At 41.5% G+C, this 16,594-nt stretch overlaps 4 protein-coding genes and 5 non-coding genes across 10 annotated transcripts in view; 6 read left to right on the top strand and 3 right to left on the bottom strand.

Moving 5' to 3' along the window:
• Window positions 1–790, bottom strand: part of LOC143357695 (muscle-specific protein 20) — a 28,910-nt gene extending 28,120 nt beyond the window's left edge. The window contains exon 1 of the mRNA XM_076794241.1: window positions 622–790. Coding sequence (XP_076650356.1) covers window positions 622–645 — 24 coding nt within the window. The 5' untranslated portion in view covers window positions 646–790. The remainder of the gene's footprint in view (window positions 1–621) is intronic.
• A 584-nt stretch (window positions 791–1,374) lies between these two features.
• On the top strand, window positions 1,375–1,456 carry Trnal-aag (transfer RNA leucine (anticodon AAG)). The gene has a single exon. It is a non-coding gene; the product is annotated as a tRNA-Leu (tRNA).
• A 1,229-nt stretch (window positions 1,457–2,685) lies between these two features.
• Trnaw-cca (transfer RNA tryptophan (anticodon CCA)) lies at window positions 2,686–2,757 on the top strand. The gene has a single exon. It is a non-coding gene; the product is annotated as a tRNA-Trp (tRNA).
• A 3,116-nt stretch (window positions 2,758–5,873) lies between these two features.
• Trnaw-cca (transfer RNA tryptophan (anticodon CCA)) lies at window positions 5,874–5,945 on the top strand. The gene has a single exon. It is a non-coding gene; the product is annotated as a tRNA-Trp (tRNA).
• Window positions 5,946–6,423: 478 nt separating this feature from the next.
• On the top strand, window positions 6,424–6,505 carry Trnas-aga (transfer RNA serine (anticodon AGA)). Its single transcript has one exon. It is a non-coding gene; the product is annotated as a tRNA-Ser (tRNA).
• Window positions 6,506–6,805: 300 nt separating this feature from the next.
• On the top strand, window positions 6,806–6,879 carry Trnat-agu (transfer RNA threonine (anticodon AGU)). The gene has a single exon. It is a non-coding gene; the product is annotated as a tRNA-Thr (tRNA).
• A 138-nt stretch (window positions 6,880–7,017) lies between these two features.
• On the bottom strand, window positions 7,018–8,648 carry LOC143357845 (uncharacterized). Its single transcript, XM_076794479.1, has 4 exons — window positions 8,205–8,648; window positions 7,750–8,014; window positions 7,403–7,680; window positions 7,018–7,317 (listed from the first exon to the last, which is right to left on the bottom strand). The coding sequence occupies exons 1-4, from the start codon at window positions 8,208–8,210 to the stop codon at window positions 7,165–7,167; spliced, it is 702 nt and encodes a 233-aa protein (XP_076650594.1). The 5' UTR covers window positions 8,211–8,648; the 3' UTR covers window positions 7,018–7,164.
• Window positions 8,649–8,943: 295 nt separating this feature from the next.
• On the bottom strand, window positions 8,944–11,844 carry Emei (transmembrane protein 161-like emei). 2 transcript variants are annotated; one of them, XM_076794478.1, is made up of 11 exons: window positions 11,381–11,844; window positions 11,214–11,307; window positions 10,881–11,136; window positions 10,725–10,804; window positions 10,417–10,632; window positions 10,218–10,334; window positions 10,007–10,147; window positions 9,760–9,934; window positions 9,578–9,674; window positions 9,345–9,505; window positions 8,944–9,284 (listed from the first exon to the last, which is right to left on the bottom strand). In XM_076794478.1, exons 2-11 carry the CDS (start codon window positions 11,279–11,281, stop codon window positions 9,165–9,167), a joined length of 1,431 nt encoding a protein of 476 aa, XP_076650593.1. In that variant the 5' UTR covers window positions 11,282–11,307; window positions 11,381–11,844; the 3' UTR covers window positions 8,944–9,164. The 2 variants fall into 2 exon arrangements, with proteins under 2 accessions (XP_076650593.1, XP_076650592.1); XM_076794477.1 differs by having other exon boundaries at window positions 11,214–11,317; window positions 11,381–11,843.
• Window positions 11,845–12,499: 655 nt separating this feature from the next.
• Window positions 12,500–16,480, top strand: LOC143358176 (uncharacterized). Its single transcript, XM_076795127.1, has 6 exons — window positions 12,500–12,588; window positions 13,046–13,124; window positions 13,789–13,893; window positions 13,950–14,206; window positions 15,430–15,581; window positions 15,924–16,480. Exons 1-6 carry the CDS (start codon window positions 12,500–12,502, stop codon window positions 16,175–16,177), a joined length of 936 nt encoding a protein of 311 aa, XP_076651242.1. The 3' UTR covers window positions 16,178–16,480.
• The last annotated feature ends 114 nt before the right edge of the window (window positions 16,481–16,594 follow it).

The raw sequence follows: 16,594 nt of genomic DNA, 5'->3' as shown, positions 1-16,594 counted from the left end.
CGAGAATATTCAAAATCTTACTTCTAGAGCACCTTGAAGAAAGCCGGCGCAACGCAGTTTGGAACGCGGAGCGAGAAACGCAAGTGGAAAGTCATGCTACATTAATTTTTCTTGTGAATTATCAGTGTTACAATAAACTGTGGGAACTGCGTTGGTATCTGGTCCTAGCAATACCGCAAATTTTGCAAAAGTTAACCGACCCTATCTATTTTTGTTAAAGTCTGTTTACACTGAAGACGCTGAATAAATTCTATCTTTCCAGTTTTCGTGTGATTCATTAAATTACTTTGATTTTGCTGAACGTTCTGGGCTTGTAATTTAGCAGTCAATTGTATTAATTCATACAGTCTCATCATGGCAATTTCTTCCTTGACTCTTTAGTGGCACCCATAGTTGAGTACAGACAACTTTCCACAAGACAACTAGCAATTTGAGTACACGAAAATTAAATAATAATTGCTGGAAATAGAAGGTGAAATTCTGAAGGACCTAGAACGCAATTTATGGGTCGTGCGTATTGGTGGACCAAAAATTAGCAAGGAAATGATAGAAACAAGTGAATATTCACACGGTTCCATTTTTCACAAAGGACGCTGAGAAAGGTGAACAGACACGGCTTACCTGCCAAAGCGGACGTCCAGGCATGACGAATGCGTCGGTGACTTCTTTGACAATTAGCGGAACGGGTGAAAGAGAGGAAGCCGGCAGAGCTTAACGCACTCAAGCACAAAAAGTGTGAGCTTTCGAGCCTCGTGCTGCGTATATATGCGTGACAGGTACGCGGCCGTGTTGGTGAGCGTGGGGGCGCTTCTATATATGGACCAGTTACTCACCACCACCCTCGTTCACACACGCGACCACCTCCGCCGTTTCTTTTCGGAGGGGATTCTCGAAAGGAGCCACGTGAACGACGTGTTTCCACCAACTTTGACGCGTTGGTTGTGTTGAACATTTTCCAATTTATTTTAAAAACTAATAGTCAGAAGCCAAATCCAACTACATCCCGAGATAGAGCGCACTTTTTTCGCCTAAAACTGGTAAAAGAAAGTTACAACATAAATATCATTTTCAATTAATAAAATTGCGTACTTCTGGAAGAGACGAGGTATCCGTCATTATTCCGCAGTATCGCAATAGTACTTACTAACAAATAATTACTAATGTATTAAACTCCATGTTAACTACATCTCAATATATTGAACTATTATACAATTTTCACTATTTCCTATCGTCGTTCTCTAAGGAAGTCTCTCTTGCATGAATAGAATGTCCTTGCAGAAAAGTCACAACTTGCAAAGTCTCTTTGCTGTACGTATTTATCATGAACGATGGAGGACTACGTATAACGACCTTGAAAGCGGTGATACTCCAACGGGTAGCGTGGCCGAGCGGTCTAAGGCGCTGGTTTAAGGCACCAGTCTCTTCGGAGGCGTGGGTTCGAATCCCACCGCTGCCATTAATTTTTGCTTCCGTTTGCAATAGCATAGGTGCACGCGGATGCGTTCTCGGATTATACTTCTCGCGGCCTTCGCGGCCCGCGACGTGTAATTAGCGGAAGAAGTCGGTGGTAGCGACTCCTTTGAAGGTCCAATGGGTTGCGTCGGCACGCGGCGCCGTGGTTCACACCTATTAGGAACGCACGTTGCTGCAGGAGCTTCATTACATTGCATCTTGAACCAGAGACACCTCTCGATGATTCGGTGAACCCTGTAACGCGGTCGATAGGTTTTTTGTATACGAACATTATTTATATGCAAAGTTAGAATTTTATCCATTTTGAAAGAGGAGCCTGACGTAGCGGATCGAAAAGATTGATCTTATGTCGTATAAGTGTGAATATTATAATCCTCCGAAAACATTCCCCTACGATTATTTAATGAAATTTGAAAAAATAAGACATCTTTTTCATTTTTGCTACCAAGCTCTAACAGCTCTTTTTGCCCGAAACAAATGCTTTTAGTTATGTCAATGGAATAGCAAACTGTCTCCAAATTTTCAAACAAATCGATCCGATCCATTGATTACAAATTCCCAAAATTTCGTTCATTTTCATTGGTTTTAGGCTCCCCCCTTAGATAAAATATAAAATATTTTGATAACGATTGTCTCCAGCAATACGTGAAGGACGACTCGTAATCGCTGACGCTTGTGTCTACCAAATAGTACTACGGCTTCGAATACCATGCTCTTGCCAACGGATAGAATCCTGTTGCTATTGTTATCACCGGGGGCTAGCCATTCTTGACCGTTCTGGTAAACGGTCGATTATTGAACAGCCATCCGATTATGCAGGGGAAGCAGCGACGCAACGGTGTATAATAATAAACAGCAGAGCAGCCATCCCGAAAAAGCACCGGTGAAAGTATGCTTCTCGGAGATCTGTTAGCCTGATCCGTGTTTCATTCTGAAGATGCCACCACGAGCCACACCCTGTTGGTACACATGCGATTTTTCAAATACGTATAGATACGTTGTCGCGACGTACGTGATCTTTGAACAAAAGACGTCAAGTAAAATTCAAACATCGTGATCTCCACATTTTTAAAAATATATTGAACCATCTACCGATATCGTTGTTTATTTGCTATGCCTCTCGATGATTTTTCCAGCCGAAATCATTTGGTCTTAGGTCCTCGGACTACTTCGGTCCTAGAAAATTAGCTGTCAGCAAGCGTCGTTCAAGCGGACTCCGTGGCGCAACGGTAGCGCGTCTGACTCCAGATCAGAAGGTTGCGTGTTCAAATCACGTCGGGGTCATGTCGATCTTTCATTTTGCAACTACCATGTTTTAAATATTATTTACCTGACAATAATCTTTTCTACCGCCTTCACTAGCCTCGCAATAATTTTACAGCGCCAAAGCGATCTGTTCTCCTTGCTGAAATCGTGAAATACTTCATAGGCATTCTACTCGAATCATGAAAGTGTTTCGACCAACGTGGCGAACGATGCCGTTCGACGTCGCGCGCGCATGTGTGCGAGAGAAAGATGGCGGGGACTGTAATGAACGCGTTTAGAACGCGTTTTCCTTTGCACTGAAGTGCGGAGCGTGCTCACATCCCGCACACAAGACGCGAAATACTAGGATAACATGAACGAAGCACCTTTCTCCTCTCTCGTACTGTTGAGCGACATTCGCGCGGGTTGTCTCATTTAGCCCCTCCTTCGATTAGGCTAACACGTTCATCGTGGAGGTCGACCAACGTGGCTGCCGCATGCGCGTTTGTTTAAGGTACTTGTTGCGCCATCTAGAACTGAAAGTCGAGACTAATCGGCTAGTAGGCTTGGTCGTTTTGCCGTAGATGGCAGCACAATTTGTTTTATAATTTTCATCGAATTACCGACCGAGCCGATTCTATAAGTTCGCAACAGAATGATTACATATCTTGTATTGCGCGCAATTTATAAGAATAACACAATGCAAGCTTTACAAGATATTCATTGTTGCATATTGTCATGGCTAAACAAGATTGCGCGTCCACACGGCTACGTATATTTCGTATCTGACTTATCTTCCTCGGCTCGACTTTAAGCATCGTCATGCTTCCCTGCTACCATGCACCAACTGATTGAGCCTAAATGATTCTGATTGCTAATCATTAAACCTTCAAACATCTTCCCGTACACGTTACACACATATAATTAAGTCATGCTTCGACTAGACGTACAATCCGGAAAATTCGAAGATATACACGTATCACTGTGCTGTGTACCAAGATTCCAACCAATTTTCACGAAATTTTCGGTGCCAAAAATGTCGCAAATCATGATGGCGATGACGACCACCATATTTTCGAAAGAATCTATCAGATAGACGTTGGGTACAATTTCATAAGATAAAAGCAACGAATATCGTTTAAAATACATCGGGCTATCTTAAATTCACATGTCTTGGCATGCGATAGAATATTCATTGAATAATCATCGAGCTTACCGTCACACGCACCTACACAGGAAAGTTACTCGTGTGGCTACATACACATGGTCGCTGCGAACTTCGGTTCTCTGCTCGTCATCGTCGTTTATCTTTCGCCTTTCGTACGGCGAACGAGAGGAGTATGCTAATTTACGCGCAGCCTCCAGTAATCTGTAGTTAACGGGTAGAATGGACATAATCAACAATTTAACCGACTCGGTGGTAGGAGCGCATGAACGCGTAGACGTCGTCGAACGTCCGACAAGTCGCTGTGTACATGGATGTCGTACCTCTTCGGTGCACGTGGTGGCCGCGGATCGGAAAGACACAATTTTGAGGAAGAGCCGCGCGGGCCTTAAGCACCTCTATGACGTACAATACTTTATTGGCCCCCAACGACCTCTTTCCATTGCTTATCGGTTCATTGACTCCGGGCAACGGCTGAAATTTCGGCAGGGCCACGTGTCCTGCACGTCCCCAATAGCAGCAGGCATCTTCCCGCTTCTGTTACGCGCTCGATAATCCATTGTTACCGTGATTCGAGCCCCACCTGCACGGATCGAAGCATCATCACAGTACAGTGACACCGTTTTTCCCCAAAATCGGAATTAATAACGTGTCTCCTGCGCATGTATGCAGCCGACACGTCTCGTAAATTGTTTATCGTATTCGTTATCGTGTCTCTGCCCGCCGTGCAACGCAACACGTCCACCTCCGGCGTCGCTTATATTCGTGGATGGATCAAACCTTATTACGCTTTCCCCTAAAATTAACGCGGGGTTCGAAGGTGGGGGATTCCACCTTCAAGCTTGTATTATGTCAGCCACGTCACGTGGCCCCCACGTGTATACACACACGCACGCAGCCGTGGCGGTTTGTGCACGCCAGCGCTTCTACCGGTGGCGTCATGAAATTACTATTGGCCGCATGCGTTCCTGTTGAAAAAATTCCTCACGGGCGAAAGTCAAGGTATGACGGAACGGCGCAACAGCTGAACGTTATACTAACTTTGGCAACGTGATCTCCTGGTGCTAGGAGGGGCTTTGTGAGACAACCCGCGCGAAACTCTTTTCAACGTAGGGAGAAGGACAAGCTCCTGCGTGATCATGCTCCTCGGATAAATCGGTGCTTGCATGCGGGATGTGAGCACGCACCGCGTGCCTGTTTGTAGACACACTGCAACAATATAGATGATTAATGATGATATACAGTTGTAGCGTGCTCGCATATAGACGTTCCACTGCCTCTACGGGAAATGTACCGTTTCTTCTATGATGTCTATCCCGACATAAATGTTTTTTTTTTTATATATCGTTTATTTTAAAGTGATTAACAGCTAGGTCATTAGCGACCACATCGATTACAGTTGAATATAAAAGAGAAGGTAACAGTTAATATTTACATTGTGATGGGGTGCAGCAAAAAACAAATTTATAACAATTCGCATATATCAATCGATTTAAAAAACAAAAGGGCGTTTCCAATATTGTTCTCGTTTACATTTGTCATGAGGTCATTTTCGATGGAGAATCTGGATCGTTGGGAAGAGAATTTAGGACATTCAAGTAGGACATGTTGGATGTTGTTGGACACGGCGCAAGTTGTACATTCCGGTAGGTTTTGTTCAGTTATCAGGAATTCGTTGTAGATAGGGAAATGGTGAATAAATAATATCAGGTTTTGTTCCATCTGAAGAAGGGAGTATGTAGTACGTGCGTTTACGCGTATACATGCGTGGGAACTGTAGGTCTGCTGTATTATAGTCAATTATAGTGTATAAGCAGAAACCTATCGTTTGAATATTCGGAAGTTGTATGAGTAAGGTATAATCATCGTCCTAATCATCGTCTTTATTGTGGGCTTTCTTTTACTTGAAACGAGCATTTCTTTGGAAATTATTGATTCAAGACCAAGCAAAAAAGGAAGTATTCTGTTTTCAAAGGATCGATGTAACGAAGGCTCCGTGGCGCAACGGTAGCGCGTCTGACTCCAGATCAGAAGGTTGCGTGTTCAAATCACGTCGGGGTCAATTAATTTTTTTTTCCCATTACATTTTTAATCATTTACTAACTTTTGCTTCTGATCTATGCTTTCCATATACTTCCAGCCAGCATTTTTATAGCTCGACATTTAATTCTAAAACTACTAGACGGATCAAATTCGAATTAACCCATTTCAGATCTTTCGTTTTACAGTTCAAAAATCATGTATATCTATTTTAGGGTATGGACCTCTATTCCCGCTTAGAAAGTAGATCAAGGAAACATGTTCTTGTTTTCAAGAGCTTCTTTTTCGTGGGAACATCTGCAAGACATCAGGAAGAGAGAAAGTTGACAAGGGACGTTGCAGCTCGGCTACCCTCGCTTTAATTGGTTCTTAGTTCGAATAATAATGGAACTATTCCTGTAGTTTATCGTAAAGGGCACTATACGTGCCAGATGTTGCTTATTTGCTTACAATAATTTGGAGTTAGTTTGAATTTTGAAATTTAGAGAACGTTTATCACGGCAGTCGTGGCCGAGTGGTTAAGGCGTCTGACTAGAAATCAGATTCCCTCTGGGAGCGTAGGTTCGAGTCCTACCGACTGCGAAAAATGAGGTTTAATTTTTTTTTTTTAAAACAGTTTCTCAGATAGATACGAACATTATACTCTAACTGTTTCTAATGGTGAACGATGTTTTTATTGTTTTTATCAGTGAAACGATTGTTCTATCTATAGTAAATCTCTTTTGGGCATAAAGGTTATTGTGGCCATAATGTAACAAATATTTTCTTCATTTTATTTGTATGTATTATGAAGGTGTAAAATAATCGTAATATCGATTATTACTTGTTAAATTAGTGTACGTTTGAGACTGTTCTACGTATTAATCGTTGTTGGTGCTCAACGGCGCCGTGGCTTAGTTGGTTAAAGCGCCTGTCTAGTAAACAGGAGATCGGGGGTTCGAATCCCCCCGGGGCCTAGTGGGATTACTTTTTTTTATTTTTAACAAAAAAATTTCCTTGCGCAACACAATATCACGCTAAACGTTACATATTAATTTCATATTTTATTATCAGTTTAATAAAACAAATAACTTCAATAAAGTATTCACAGTATTTATTCAATCAGTATCCTTATGCTTACATATAGTAATTGGTAGTATAAAAATGATACATATAAGCGCACATAAAGTTAATGCAAATAAATAAACGTGTTATATAAAAACTGTACAACGTGTTAAAGGCGACTGATAAATTCTTGATGTTTAAAAGTCGAATTTATAACCATTTCCGGAAACTTTGACGCGTGCCACAGAAGGTGCAGAGGAATAAGCGATACCCAATAAACTCTGTGGCTGTTGTTCCTGTTTCTGGAGTTGTTGTTGCTCCTCCTGCTGTAATTCTGCTTGCTCGTGGACCTACGGACGATTACTATTAAACAGAAATTGCTTTTAAATTTTCTACAAATTATTGCAAATAAATGTTTTACAACCGATTCTTTACCTGTTGCGTTTGAACAGCTTGTGCTTGTGCTTGCGATTGCGCTTGAGCTTGTCTCAGGGCAAGAAGCTGGGCCAATTGTGCCTGGTACAAAGCAGCTGCAGAGTATCCTTGCACTTGAGGTTGCTGAACTTGTTGCAGCTGTTGGTAATAAGCTAATGCTGCAGGATCTGCAGCAGCTTGGTAAGGATATGGAGCAGGTGCAGGTGCAGCAGACACGTATGCGGGTGCAACTGGTGCAGCTGCATAGCCGTTTGCAATTGGACCAACTGGGAACACTCCTGCGACATGATACACGATTACTTTTTTGCACTGACCTAATACTATCACTTTGTAAATTGATTACAAACCTAGGCCAGGGTTTCTGTAAGCAAGAGCATTGGCAACATTAGGCAGCACTCTCTGTGCTAAGTAAGGATTCCCAACACTGGAACTAAACGACTGGTGAGAGCTGGGTCCACTGAATGCAAAGGCGGTCTGTGTTAAACCTGGCCTAACGAAACTGAAAGACGCGTGTTGATCAGAAGTACCCAATACATTTGTGGGCTTCACACCTTGAATAGGTGCCTCAGCAAATGCAGCAGAGAGCACCATGCAACCGAGTACTACGTATTTCTGAAAGGTATAGATCTGTTAGCAACTAGAACAAATATATTAGATCAGTGCAAAAGTGCCCGATTTCGTATTAAAATACAAGGAATCAGGCACGAACTTTTGTGCTGACCTATTTAGTACATTGCTTGCAAAGTTCTAAGAAGAAGACGTACTATTCATTGAAGTTGAAAAATTTTCGCAGGGTACTCACCAGCATGTTGTTAATTTATAAGAACTTTAGCACTGTCTCACAGGAACGAACGATGGTATTATCAACGGAACATCAACTATTCTGTCGCTAAGCCACCCCGTGGGGAGTTATATATTGCGGAAGCGGCCGGGTTCATACGTGAGTAGAATCACATCGACATATTTTCAGAGGTACAATCACACTTTCTCCAAGATGCCAAGATGGGACAGTTCATGAATCGTAATCGCACGATATCAAGCCTTTGTCTTTACAAATCTTTATAATGCAACTTAATGGTACATAATTGCACGATTATTTACAAACGATGATACAAACTGTTGAAAATTCATCGCGACTCGCTGTATCTTTCTGAAAATGCTGTTACATCGTCGTACATAACAGTATTCTCTGTAGAATTAATATATACAAGAATCGCAATGCTGCGATTAATATACATATATAAAAGGCAGTAATAGATCTCTATGTGACTCATCTAAGATCGTGACGCAGCTGAAGAAAGTTACTTTCGGCCAGCCAAGAGCGGTGATGATACGCCGACAGGTTATTAATGGTAATCAGATAGTCATTCGTAGAATGTTAAATAGCTTATTTACTGGCAGTGATATACAACTTATTTATGTCTCGCACACGTTCAAGAAGCCATACTTCGTAAAGTAAAACATCCATAAATTTCTCCCTGCTAATCGTATAAACGTTATATATGATCACATGGTAGATTTAAACATTTGTCTTGTCGTAGTAAAGTCGCAGCATTTTTATTACTATACGTATTACAAATTTGAAAAGTTAGTACAAATGGTTCCTTCTGGACAGTCGATGTTGTGCGTACCTCGGTGCAAGGTACTTTATCGAAAAATATTCGTTGAATATTCCAGTGGCAGCAGAATCGATAGACCAATTGCAAAGATTGACGTAAGTTTGTGCGAAATGACATAGAATGTTCCCTCCCGCGGTGACTTTTCACATGCTAGAGAAGTATGACTGATAAAACATGCCCATGGCGGTAGTCGCGAATAATGTGAAGCAACTCCACCATGTCGCTAGACCGAATAAACCTCCGTACACTTCTGTTGTAAATATCTGTAAAACAACAAATCACATGTAAGCGTACTCTTTGCGGTATCGTCTTTATAATTATACCTGTTTCAAAGAACTCAGCGCGAGTTGAAAATCTTGCGCGGTTTGCACAACAGATCTTTCAGGATCGTCATTGTTTCCTCTCAGTATCGATCTCGGTGGTTCATCCGCTGGACACTCTTCTAAAGCTGGCTCTCGGAAGATACCTTCCCACGTGTAACCACCTGACGAAAATACGCAAACACATTAGCATGCGAAAAATAAAATTTGCAAGCAATTCTTCGAAATGATCTTACCTAACGATTTGTACATGAACGTAAAAAATAAACATATAATTAATGGAACAATAAACTGCAACGCAACAACACATAAATAATAAAATACTGCTGCAATCTGAAACAAATTTTAGAGACGATTGTTAACGTAATCGACGACTATGTTTACGTTCGATTGTCATAAGTGTTTCTTTTGTGAGCACCTTTTTCTGTAAATCGACGTTCTTTATTCTACCAGCTTCTTTCTTTTGATTCTCCAATCGTTGCACAGCTAAGTTTAGATATGATTGCAGATACATCGGCATAAGTATTAGCTTTAATAACACAGCAACGACGATCGCGATCAGCCTCATACTCTCGAAAGCCGAGGATGTCATTCTGAAAGAATTTATTTTTAAAAATACATCCCTACGAACGTGTTATTGAAGTGTTCAATTTGTTTACACTTACAGTGGCCCGTTCATGCCAGAGAATATTCGTACTGTAAGGTAATCCCTACTTATAGGCTTGATCCATAAGCTTATCAACAGAAGTGGAGAAGCATAACTAATATTCGATAGCAATAACAATAGCTTCCTGTCTTTGTTGTATCTGAAACATATTATTTTGTTAAACATTTGATCTAGTGGGAATATTTTTCAGATTACTACAGTGTGGATACCTTAATGAATCCCAATGCATTTTCGATGCTCTCAATCCAGGGAAAGTAAATAAAGAACCAAGCAAACCACACCACAAGGCAAGAAAGAATTTGATAACAATTTTTGATGCAGGTCCTCTACAAAGGAAATTACCATAGTACATATATACATAGAGGCGAAATAACCCTGGAAGCTCCGGTTAAGGTTCTACAGACTTACGTAGACGAAAGACCTTGATTATCTAAGAACAAAGATGCACTGTGATTAAAGCTTGAGTAGGCTTTGTCCAATCCAATTTCGAGATTGTTCTCGTCGACTATAAGAATCATCATAGCTAGGAGAAGATAAGCAAATCCAGTGACGATACACGTAGACCTTTCACCTATGCTCTCCTCTCCTTTAAAATATTCTATCCACAGGGAAAGCAGGACTTTGCTAAGTACTAATTAAGGAAGTCAATCTCAATACATAAGATTAATTCTCAAGAGGAAGTACGTCCAAACACGAGTTGCTAGAGAAAAGGATACAATGCAAAACCCAGAACCAATGAGCACCAAAGCATACTTAGATTTATTTCGTCTCTGATCGGATAGAAATAATTATAGACCTGTTTGATACAAAGCATTATAAGGATCTGAAGAAAAGAGCTTGAACTTTTCATTTTACTTTTCCTTTGTACCAACCTCTGTAAGAGCATACACTGCAGCAGCATAAACAGAAAAATCCAACAACCATTGATACTCTGTATAATATTTTAAATGCACTACATCTAAGGTAGTTATCTTCACGCTCTCTAATGTAATATCCAGATTTCTAGGAACTTGAAATACGTCGGCAACCTTTCCATTCTCTGTATGCTTGCCTTTCTTGGGTTTCTCTTTGGGTACGCCCACGAGACTCCTTAGCTGTTGGTCAGTTGGATACAAGTACCGTGTCAACCTATTAAACAATTAAAAAATCATCTATTAACTTTGTATCGTGCTTAATCAATGTTGTTGCTAATCAGCTAAATATACCCTGTAGAACATAATATCCATCTTGCCAAGGAGAAATGTGGAGTCAATTTTTGGATGACACTGACCATAATAAGAGTGATCACCAATTGAGCTCCTAAAAAAGCCTGAAATATTGAATATATTGTTACTAATACTTGAATCTAGACAGGTGTGTGCAGAGAGATTACCATGATTGAATTTGTTGCAGGACTGAGAAAAAGAAAACCAAAGTGGATCCACCGATCTCACGAAACCATAAGTCCCATCACGGGAATCGTAATTCCACGATAAATCGCCGACTAATGCTGAGATGCACAGCGAATAATTATCTCGGATAGAACGCCGGTAACGCGTGTTCAACCATTTTAAATGGCACACGTTCGAATAGCTGGTTTTATAAATAGTTGTAACCCCGCGAAACCGAAAACATCGTAATCCTTTGCATGGGATATGAGGTTATTTCCAGTTATTCCTATTCTATCTATAGTAAGAGAAAATTAGCCTCTTTGTGGTGAAGCCTCGCCAAGTCGCTGACAGATGGCTAAGAAGACTACTCGCGATATTCGCCTTTCCGGCGATTTTCGATTTTTGTATTTTCAAATTCCTCTACACTTTCTCTTTTTTACAAAGTGACTCGCCTAATTGATAAATTTAATTATTTCCCACGCATCATCTTTTTAGCCTGGAACAGAACCTGTAACATCTTTTCGGCTGGATCAGAACCTACTCACCGACGAGATTTCTACTGCCCTCTAGGATAGATTTTGGCTGGAGTAAGAAACAGAAGGCCAACGACGGTATCTCGTCGGTGCAGAAGGCCACTAAGGAAATTCTCATCGGTGAGAAGGTGAAACATCACGGAACCATATCGATTATCAAATGTTACAGATATTTTTATAAGGACAAAAAATTCGTAAAAATATTTTAAGTAAGAAATTATTAAAGCATAATTTTAGGAAAATCAATTTCTACTTCTTTCATATGAGATACCTTAATTTGTAATTTAAAAATGTTTCGTGAACAAGCATTATTTCCATACACTTTTTTAATAGATAATTGTTCCAAGGATCGATCTGTGGGAACAGAAATATGTTGAAAACCAGAGTAGCGTTTATTTAACGTACTATTCCGAATGATATAATTCCGATGATAATTACTTGTGTAATGAACGATTAAAGTTTCGGACGCAAAGAAGGACAGCATATGAAAAGAAAGAGACGCGGAGAGTCCTTCTCGCCTCAAGTTCGACTGTTTGGTTTTCGCCGCGTTGCACAGTGCGGACAAATAGAAAAAGACATTTCAAAAACATGCCCAAAAAATACCCAAAACATTCGCAAGACACCGCGAAACATGCGCAAATTGTGCTCAATACATGCCCAAAACAGGCCAATGACATGTGAGGAACATGCGTAAAACACGCGCATAACATGAACAAAAACAACCGCAAAATATGCTTATAGTATGTGAAAAACATGCGTAAAACACCCGCCAAACATGGCCAAAACACCCGCATAACATTTCCAAAACATGATGAGTCACTTGCCCATAGTTGGGCCCGGCGGGCAGCCCGGCTGGCAGCCCGGGGAGGAGCCCCGCGGGCAGCCCGGGAGGCACCCCAGCGGGCAGCCCGATAATATTATTATCGATTATATGCGATAATAGGTTCTTTTTAGCAGTGATTTTTGTTAGAAAAGATTGCAACAATACTCTGCTATTTTAAGTTCCACTTTCTCATTTTTATCATAGATGCATGAAATCCGCAGTCTGGTAATTAGCAATACCCGCAGGTACGCATAATCGGAAACGAATTGGTTGCGTAGGAAATGCTGGTCTCACGATTACGGGTGAATTAGAAACTCGGTGGAGCCGAGAATGATGCAACATTTAATGGTCCTCCGATGTATAACCGAGATCGGTGAACCCGCTCCCGTGGTTTTTTGACCGATAAACACCCAATTGATAAAAAGCGAGTTCACTTGAGCAACTCGTACTCGTTCAAAAATGTACGACATCGGATTGATCGAAGTTCACGAGCACGCATTGAACTCGGCTCCATCGCTACCCGACAAACGACATTGTGTCCATTAATACTGAACAACAAATGGCATTAATTATTAATCCTACGCGCGGGCTTACAGGATCTGATGCGATCTCGCGTCGCGGGATTTCCATTCAATTGATTACGTAACAAGTAATTATAAACGGACGATCCCCGATTGAATCTGCGTGTCTGTGAAATGCGATTATAAAGGTGACGAGAACAAAACTCAATTCGAGACTCTAACAGAACCATTTTCATTCGATTAAGATCAGATCACCGAGACAATTCGCGTCGCTGTAGTCAATGAAGATAAATGGTACATAAAGTTGATAGAACGATAGTCACCTCTAGTTTCTAACACCTTCTAATAGCTTTCCCGTTCCTTTTTTGCGAAAGCGTTCGTCTCTGTCTTTGAAAAGGCGTTAAAGAATGTAAAACTACCGTCACATTATTTTCAGCTGATTAAAATTATTTAAAAAAAAAAAGAATAAATCCAACTCCTACATCTTGAACATTAAAATGCACTGTCTAGTGGATTGAATCCTTATTCCGAAGGACAGAATTGAGTCAGGCCCTAGCGATTGCAGCGGTTTCGGTGGCTGTTGCGCGAGCGTCCTCCAGGATAATGGCTCGGTTCGAAAGCGATCTCCGTGGATCCGGGCACGAAGATCGATCGAACCGACCGTGGCGCCCGCGCGTGAATCTTTCTCTTCGAGGAAAAACGCGCGAACCGTTTATTTGGAAGAACGCGGGAGCCAAGCGGAGGAAGAGTCGATATAAAAACAACAGACTCATCGGTTCACTCGATCAAATGCCGACAAGCGTTCGCCGAGCGTGGACAACGTGAACGATCTCTACTGGCATCCGCGAATGTACGTGTAATCGTCATCGTGCTTCTCGATCTTCTAACACCTGACACAGAAAGAAGAAAAAACCAGCTCGAGATCAATAATCATACATCTTCACGCGTAAGGTGAGTACCGTGCAGAACGTTGAGGGACTTTATTTCGTTCGGCATAATAACGAAATGACAAATTATTGAATAGGGTAAGGGACCTAATTACTGCGGCGGTACCAATTACGCGCACACGATTCCGGAAGCTTCGCGGGGAAAGGTATCACGTTAGAATTCGAGACGCTTACAACTGCATAATTGAAGAGAAACAGTTCCGGAAACTTGGGAAAAGAATATCGTCGCAGGATCAACGCCGAAGCTTTGTGTAACGCCGAGGCGATAACAAAGATCAACGGCGTGTGTCGTTTTACCAAATAGAGAAGCCACCGTGAAGTCAACTTTCGCGAGTCGGTAGAACCGTGTGACTTCTCGCGCACGTCCGCGATCTATTCGTCGCGAGTCATTCATAATTCCGTTCGCGGCGCGTCATTAACGCAGAAATATCGAACGGGCGTCCTCGGAAATAATGTGTATCGTATAACGTTGCAGCCGGGAATTATATAATTGTCGATGATACATTAATCACGGACGCGAGAAAGACGAGGGTTAGCGATGATGCTGAATTTAAGACGAGCGTGAAGATCAGCGATCTTCGTCGCGAAGATTTCGTCGAGCAGCCACGGTCTTCACGATTTATTGAATTTAATGGTATTCACGGTTCCGACCAGTCGAAAGTCGACGCCTCGTGTTTTTGTCGCGAGATTAACGCGTGACTAAGCCCTGGACAAAAGATCGGTCCATATAAGATCAACCTACATGGAGGCTGCTAAACAGATTTCCTGGTAGACTCATTCGCTTTGTCCCCTGGCACTTGCCATGATAGTACCGAAACAGCTGAATTTTATCTGAATATCCGATAGAACGGTTGATTTCGTGTTTAAATGTTTAAAGAATCGGTGACTTTCCATCATCTGGGGTTGCTAATTATTTCATAAGTGGAAGAGTAATGAACGTCAATGACTCATATTATGAAGATCACTCAAGGTCGCGCAAGTTCGACTGCAACGAAGAATTGTTTAAATATACTCTTCGACCAGTTTGGTGATTTGCATGTGAATATTAAGTGGTTGCCGCTGGCGCAAGTGTTCAAGATAGCCATCTTAAATGACTTCGTCTTCGTAGACGTTTTCGCGCATCAACTTCGCATCTGCTTTGCAAGAATGCAGATCTGGACAAAGATTGCATTTCATGAAACTATGTTCCACGAGTGACGGTAACGATTGTTTGCTATTTCTTTCCAGATATCCGACATCAAAAGCAACGATGGCGTCGATCTTGCTCGCTTCGGTTCTCCTCCTCTCATTCAGCTGTCTCTCCCACGCGGAGGGTCGACCGGATTATATTCACTGTCAGAATAATTTGGAATGCGGGGCCGGACACTGTTGCACCATAGGTATGACGATTGACGCCATCGAAAAGAAATCTTGTGCTGCGAACAGTTTAGTAGAAGTGTGATGCATGATACAGACAACTAAAAGAGATGACTAGACCCATCACGCTCACAAAAAGCTAATACCCATACCCATTTTAAAAAAAAACGTTGAGGCACCACAGTACAGGTGCCCACCGAAAAAATTGGTTCAGCACTAAAGGATTAACCTCTTTGCAGTATTTCATTAAAATTACATACTAAACGATTAACCCGTTTGTAGCGTTTAGTTAAAGTTACATACTAAAGGATTAGCCCCCTTGCAGCCCCTCCCCTGTATCTAATTGATCAAATGACCGATTCCAGGACCGATCAGGTACAGCACCCCCCAATGCAGACCTATGCAAGCTGCGGGAGAAACGTGCAGACCAAGCAGCGCTTCCACTATCAACATGACAGCGTCGTACCCTGACGGTACTCAAGTGCTATTGACCGACGTTCATTACATCCTTTGTCCCTGCGCCGATGGATTGTTCTGCGATAAAGGAACCTGCAGCGAGTCAGCCGGGAAACACGACTCAAATGTGCTAACCAATGAAAACCGCAGTAAAGAGGATTGATTAATGCATAGGGAGCATTGTGCATTGTGAAGAGGAATCGATTGCCACGAACAGCCAAAAAACAGGGAATTTCACTAAAAATTATACAAACAAGGTGATCTAAATGTAACATGATCTGGGAACCAAAGCGTTAAGTATTTTTAAGCTAGAAGTAACAGAGAGGAGCTGTCGCGTTAACTTATATTAAACATAGCGAAGTGGACGGAGGATAATCGTTAGTTTAAGAATGTTATGCTTATCTTGATGCAATGTACTTATAGTGTTTAAGACCATTGAATAAAATTAATACTTTGCAGTAAAAAATGTGCTATTATTTGTTCACCTTGCAATGCCATCGTTTAACAGATAATAGCAATTAATAAATGTTGTGTTTTTTGACGCTAAAATGTTATCGTGCTGCCATCTAGCGTTAGAAGC

This window comes from Halictus rubicundus, chromosome 10 (genome assembly GCF_050948215.1).
Source record: "Halictus rubicundus isolate RS-2024b chromosome 10, iyHalRubi1_principal, whole genome shotgun sequence".
Taxonomy (NCBI): Eukaryota; Metazoa; Arthropoda; class Insecta; order Hymenoptera; family Halictidae; genus Halictus; species Halictus rubicundus.
This window is presented reverse-complemented; position numbering and strand designations above follow the sequence as displayed.

Coding starts and splice junctions, on each gene's coding strand:
- LOC143357845 (XM_076794479.1), bottom strand. Junction 7,681..7,749: donor TTACAGAAACCCTGGCCTAG/GTTTGTAATCAA, acceptor ATCATGTCGCAG/GAGTGTTCCCAGTTGGTCCA. Junction 7,318..7,402: donor AAGCTGTTCAAACGCAACAG/GTAAAGAATCGG, acceptor AATCGTCCGTAG/GTCCACGAGCAAGCAGAATT.
- Emei (XM_076794477.1), bottom strand. Junction 10,805..10,880: donor CAGTGTATGCTCTTACAGAG/GTTGGTACAAAG, acceptor TGTATCAAACAG/GTCTATAATTATTTCTATCC. Junction 9,675..9,759: donor ACGTCGATTTACAGAAAAAG/GTGCTCACAAAA, acceptor AATTTGTTTCAG/ATTGCAGCAGTATTTTATTA.
- LOC143358176 (XM_076795127.1), top strand. CDS start 12,500: ATGCCCAAAAAATACCCAAAACATTCGCAAGACACCGCGAAACATGCG. Junction 13,125..13,788: donor TCGGTGAACCCGCTCCCGTG/GTTTTTTGACCG, acceptor CTTATTCCGAAG/GACAGAATTGAGTCAGGCCC. Junction 15,582..15,923: donor CGGACACTGTTGCACCATAG/GTATGACGATTG, acceptor GACCGATTCCAG/GACCGATCAGGTACAGCACC.